The sequence below is a fragment of the Phaseolus vulgaris genome, chromosome 4, assembly GCF_000499845.2.
Source record: "Phaseolus vulgaris cultivar G19833 chromosome 4, P. vulgaris v2.0, whole genome shotgun sequence".
In the NCBI taxonomy this organism is placed as follows: domain Eukaryota; kingdom Viridiplantae; phylum Streptophyta; class Magnoliopsida; order Fabales; family Fabaceae; genus Phaseolus; species Phaseolus vulgaris.
Genome location: NC_023756.2, coordinates 29176814 through 29183498, shown reverse-complemented (window position 1 = coordinate 29183498; position 6685 = coordinate 29176814). Strand labels below are relative to the sequence as shown.

The 6685-nt window shown below is 32.1% G+C and overlaps 1 protein-coding gene across 1 annotated transcript; it reads right to left on the bottom strand.

Annotated features, from left to right (window-relative positions):
- Positions 1-2804: 2804 nt before the first annotated feature.
- On the bottom strand, positions 2805-6300 carry LOC137837516 (sucrose transport protein SUC8-like). The gene is made up of 4 exons (XM_068646525.1): positions 4516-6300; positions 3629-3692; positions 3454-3497; positions 2805-3352 (listed from the first exon to the last, which is right to left on the bottom strand). The coding sequence occupies exons 1-4, from the start codon at positions 5752-5754 to the stop codon at positions 3170-3172; spliced, it is 1530 nt and encodes a 509-aa protein (XP_068502626.1). The 5' UTR covers positions 5755-6300; the 3' UTR covers positions 2805-3169.
- Between the last annotated feature and the right edge of the window lie 385 nt (positions 6301-6685).

The following is a 6685-nucleotide window of genomic DNA, read 5'->3' as shown; positions in this document are numbered from 1 at the left end:
TAATTACTGTGGAAAAATCAGGTTTAGGGTTACTCATATTTTTCGTGAAGGAAATGCTTGTGCTGATTAGTTGGCTAATTTAGGATTTATTCATAGAGAATCATTTCATTCATATAATAGGCTTCCATCTAGTTTATTCTTAAAATTCTTTATGAATAAGTATAGTCTACCTATGTATAGTTTTTGTTAACATATGGGTTTTGGTCTAGTCCACCATATATTTTTTGTATTTTCTTTCTTTTTCCTTTTTTTAATAATAATTTTCTAATGTGATGGCAAATGATTGTTGTTAGTTGAGGTATCAGCCTAGCTGAGATGCCAAGTTGTATAGTGATGCCTAACATGAAAGCTTTTATTAAAAAAATGTTAGGACAATAATTTTGTTTTGATATTTTACATTCTTGTTGCACCTTATAAAGTCTATCATTGACGATAAAATTTAAATAAGTTAAATAAGTATAAGATTAACATTTACATCAAATAAACATGACAAAGTTAAATCTTTTACAAACAAACATACATATAAAGAAATTATTATCTAAGTTACTTATTGTAATTAATTATGATCTTCTCTGGACTTCAAAACCATCATTGTTGTTCCTGCATTTTACTAACATTGAAAGATAATTGATTTTTTTTTATTATAGGTTATGTGGGCTAACCTGTTCTACCCCGTCATTGGCCTGCGTAGGCTACAAGTTATGAAAAACAAACCTAAATGAGCTAGTGGATTAAAATACGTAGCTCAACCATGCTTTTTTCAGAGGATTGGTAGACTGACTCACATGGATTGGTCTGTTATCTCTAAATATTTTATTAAGGCAAGGCATTAAATAAAATAATAAAACTTAAGATGATAATAATGACAACATTTATAAGATTTCAATAAGGTTTTAATTCCTACAATAAATATCACTTAGTCTATTGATAATTTTTGTCTTACATTCATATTAGAATTATTTTAGCATAGATTGTCTAATCCGTATTAGAGTGTTTAATATTAAAGAGATAATAGTATAGATAACGTCAAATGATTATAATTCGTCTTCCAACGAATCCAATAGTAAAACTAAGACAATATCAAAAACAATATAAAAAAACTTATTTGTAGTCAAAATGGTTTTATATTTTAGATTTACTATTTAATTGAATACTTTATTTATTATTTAATATAAATAAGGTAATTATATTTTTTTCTTTTACCTTTCTTATTTAATAAATAAATTTAATATTATATTATATTCAAAATCATTATATTATACTTAAAACCTATAATTTGTTTTCTATATATTAATTTTAGTGTTATAATATTGAATTATTATAAAATATTTGTTTAATATATCATAAATAGGAATATTATATCTAAAGAAAAATTAAATATGTTTTATATTTTTAGAATTAATAATTATAATATAATAAATTATTTTATTTTTTATATTTCTATCCATACTCAACTTAAAAATAAATAAATGATAGAATAAAATATGGTTTTGAATTCTTACAAACATTATCAAATTCTATTTTAGACTTTGTCATTTTTTTAATTGTTAGTCTTTTTTAGTCCGTATTATTAACTATAATTAATTTAGTACCACAAAGAATATTGATTAAAAAAAAGTATGCATATAATTCAATTAAGTGATATATTTAATATTTTTTATAAATAAGATAACCATGTATAAATTTTATTTTAAATATATTATGAGCAATAATTTTTATGTTATAATAGTAATTAAGTTATGTAAAGAATAAATTAAAAATAATTTTAATTCTTAAAAATATAAATCGTATTTTATTATTGTTTTAGAGACAATTTGTGTTTATAATATATATTAGAAAATAATTTTTTACAATCATTATAAAATAGTATAAATAAAATAGATTGTAACTGTCTAAATAAATTATAATTATTTTTATAAAAATATAATATTGAGAGTAAATTTTGGTGAAAAGGGTAAAAATAAATAAAATCTTTTTATTTATATAAATAATAAATATAAACTTAATTAAACTTACGTACTTAAAAAATTTAGCTATCTTAGTTTTGAAATATTATTTTTTATTTAAATTATATTAATTAACAATTTCCTCTTATAACATTAACTTAACTATAATTAAGAATGGAATTACTAAAAACTATCATGAATTTAAAAATATTTTTAGAGAAATTGAAAACAAATTAGGTTGCAAAAAAAATTCCAATGTTGTACTGATAATGTTATTTTTATTCAAAATTTTAAACTTAACTTTAGTAACTTGTTCATATTTAATGCTTCGAATAATGTGAGAGATACACGGAATATGGCTCATCATGACAATTGTCTCTCATTCGCATATCACACACATACCACACATTGTCTTGCATCAACATTCAACACAGTAATAATTTATTTTCTTCCAACTTTTTTGTTCCTTCATCTTTTCTTTTCACACTTTTCATGATTGAATAGAGAATTTTCATTATATTGCAATTAATAACATTAAATTGTAATATTTTCCTTTTAAATATTCAATAAATTTAGTTAATATAAATTAAATTCTATGTATGAAACCAAACATGTTAATAAATCTATCTGCTAGATAGTTTTCTCTTAAAATTAATGTTTTCTTACATTAACTACTATCATAAAGATACATAAGAAGAGAATAAAAGAAATAGAATTCAGTTTGATTATAATTCTCAACCTAACATTTATAAAAAAAAGTGAAATGGAAACTATTGCAGTGTTAAAATAGCATTTATAAGACTTTGTGATGTAAAAAGAAAGAGATGAGAAAATAAGATAAAAGTACGATGTAAGATGTATAAGAAGGAACTGGGAAAACATTGCAAAAGGAGCATTGCATTTCCCTTATTATTATTATTATTGATGGATATAAAGTCTTGAACTTGACTCTGTTGTCACCAAATTCCTCTGAACACTTAACTTAGCAGACTATGTTTATATATTAGGAAGGTCCTCCAACCACTGCAATTCTGTACAATCACACCAAACTCTACAATTACTATGTTCAGTGGGTGCTACAACAACAACAAATGCAGCACTTGGTGGGTCTAATACATAATTACACACCAGCTCCAATTTTTTCCTTCTTATTACTTTCATTTTGGTCTTGTTTTTTCCTAACAAAGCAGGGGACAAAACTGAAACATGAAAAACTCCATCAACTAGTGAAAGCCCCCTGCAACCATGCTTGCAGCCTTGGCCTCATCAGCTGGTTTTGGGGTTGGCAGCAAGACAATCGCCATTATGGCGCTCAAGGCGGCCGCCGCTGCCCCCACCATGAAAGCCGGCAAGTTGCCACCACCAAACAAAGCATCCCAAGGACCACTCAGTGCAGACACCACCATCTGTACATTCACATGTGTGTATACATGGTCAAATAATTGACTAATAATACTCATACTTTATACTTATATTCAAAGTATATTTCTGGTTCAATCAGACTAACCTGTGGTACAACAATTGCAAGATTGAGGACTCCCAATGATAAACCTGAATCAAGAAAAAGGATTAGTAACCCAGTTGAATACATCAATGGACCAAAGTATGAGAACAAATTATTTGATTAAATGTGCATATAAATAAAATGATCTAATTTTGACAAGTTGTGAATTGATTTATACCTTGCCCTGCTCCTGAAGCGCTGGAGTATATTGATGCAAGAGCAAAAGGAACACTGAAAGTAATCTGAACACATGAATAGAAAGTAGAACATTAGTTTAAGGCAAGTAGATCATTTTTAAGCTTTTCAGTTCAACTTGTCTCATACTTCTTTGTTTTTTTTAATTGTTCAATAAACCTCGTTTTTAATGTATCTTCACTTCACTCTTACATAAAGAATAAAGGGTACGTTTATTTTCAATCTGTATTTGAATTATTATGAACAGTGTCTGACATAGATTAGGTAATCCCTGCCAAAAATATTAGACTGACAAGAAGTCCAAACCAAAACTCCACCAGTCAAAAGAGTCCACTTTTTTAGACTTTTCAAGATTCTTTATACAAAACAAGTTATCAAAGATATACAAACTTGCATTCAATTTTCTCATTTCCAAGAAGAAACACTCCTTATATGTTTATCTGTTTGAATATTTTATAATTCCTTATAAAAATAAAAAAATAGCCTTAAAAAATATTGTAGTAGAATTTATGTGCATATGACAACTAGGTACGGCCCAACTACTGTCCAACACCACCCTTGTCCAGAATTTTTTTTGAAGAAATATAAAAAACATTACAACATAAATACGAACTATATATAACAGAAAAATAAACAGATGCCCAGTAATTAAATGTTTAGTAAAAAAACTACAACGATTTTTTTAAGATGTAGAGATTAAAACATAAACATTAAAAAGATTAAATGAATAATTAAATTACCGGGATGGGTTAATGATTTAAACAATTTAGAAAGAAAAGTTAAAACTTGCTAATTTTTCAAATGTAACTGAAATTCAGTAAACCAAACGCAATCGTTTAGAACACGTAGAGAAGAGAGAGAAAACGTTACCGCAAGGGGAACTCCGAGAACCGCGAAGAAAACCATGGAGCCAATTTTGACGCCGTCGGAGGGGTGACCCACGGCGGCGGGGTTCAAGTGGCGCTGGTGCTCTGCCATCTTGGTTATGACCACGGTCATTCCGAAGCCAATCGCGAGAATGAAGTTCACGATCCCCCAGAGCCTCTTCACTCCCCCAACCATGCGGCCCAAGGGTTCAACCGCCAGCGACATGAACCCCAAAACGACGGCGTTTATCATGAGTCCCAGCGACCCCACGCGCACCCCCTCCGCGTACGCGTCCTCGCCCGCCGTTCCGCCGTACACCTCGCGACCCATCCAGTCGGTGTCGAAGAGGAAGTAGGGGAACCACCCGATCCAGTTGACAGCTGTCACCAACATGAGCATCCACATGGGTCTTTTGAGCTCCTTCAACGCCCCGAAGAGCTGAAAGAAACACGAGGGCTGGGCGTCCTCTTGCACCGCCCGTGCCGCCACGGGCTTGTCCTTTACGTAAATGAGAGCCACCGTGGACAAGAACAGCAGCAACAAGATCGAGAAAAAGAAACAGCTTTTGAGGTTTGCGCAGAAAACATCGCACGCCTTGGTCTGCGTGAAGGGAAAGATCTTATGCAGACCACTGAAAGACCCTGCTGCGTATCCCAAGACGTTGCCCACGGCCATGAAGAACGAGAAAAACCCATTGGCTATTCTCGTTTTTCGCTGGTCCCCAGCAGCTAAGTCTGCTAGAAAGGCACGGCAAGGTCCTTGTAACATGTTGTTGGCAACATCTAGGATCCAAAATCCTATGACAAACACCGCAACAGCCCGAGGACGGGTTTTCTTGGTTATGTCGTCGCCAGCTGAGTATCCTATATCGGCTGCATAACCGATGAGAAATACAGCTATGGCCACAGCCACTGCACCTCCAAGAATAAAAGGGCGTCTGCGACCGTAGCGAGAAGTGCTTCTGTCGCTGTAGTAGCCCACAATGGGCTGCACCACAAGTCCGGAGATGGGGCCACAGAGCCAGATGAAGGAGGCTGCGGCGTGTGGGACTCCCAGGAGCTGAACGTAAGGGGTGAGCAGAGAGAGCTGAAGAGCCCATCCGAATTGTATGCCAGCGGCTATGGACGCCACAGCAAACATTTTTCGGAGTGGGCTGGGCTCGCCCTGGCTGCCCTCCACACTAAGGGTGGTGATGGAAGGCTTTGTTGGGTCAATGGGTTTGGTTGGAGATGGTGCCTCCATGGTGAAGGAATTTCCTCAAAAGAGAGAAACCTGTTTTGTCTCTCACTGTGTTCTGTTTTCTCACAAGAGGAAGAACAAGTGAAGATGTATTGTGTGTGGAAGGAAAGAGCGAGTGCGGGATTTTATAGCCTGGGGAGAATGGATTTAACTATATTTAGACACGGAAACGTACGTTAATATGTGTCGATATATTTTTCATAATTCATAATGGATAATTAACTTTATCCCTTTTTCTTTCATATGTTTCTCTCCTTCTTCCTCCAACTTCTCTCATTTTACTTTTATCTTTTATCTTATCACCCCCCTTCAGTGCATCAATTTCTGCTTCAAACAGAATCTTTAGGAGTATGAAAAATTTGACCCTTAAAAGAATAAAAAAAAGAAAAAAGTGTAAATATAATATGTATGATATATTTAAAAAATAAAAAATAATATCAAGTAGGTATACATATTATACAATATCTATATATTAAATAGGATTGTGGTATAAGAGTTAAGGGATAGGACAGAGTATGAAATAGGACAGGGGTGCACAGTGAGATGCATGAATTGATTGAGAAATCTTGTGAGTGTTAAAATAAGAGTGAGGTGCATTTTAGCAACCAATATAAAGAGAGTTTATTAAAATTAACTGCAGAAGAGCTTTGAAAAATGAGAATAAAGACAAAAATAGACCTCCTGGCTTTAACACGGACTGGAGGAGGGCTTACGTACAATGCATGATCTTTGTCTTTTACCATGCCATAAAAAAATAACATAAAAATAATAGTTTCTGGAATAAAAGTTTAGTTTATGTAAAGATTATGTAAAATAAGTTTATTTTATTTTATATTATAAAATAATAAATAAAATAATAATAATAATAATATGAGGAATCAGGAATCATATACACCAGTGGGAAAAGGGAACTAAGGTCGATTTTGATTATTAG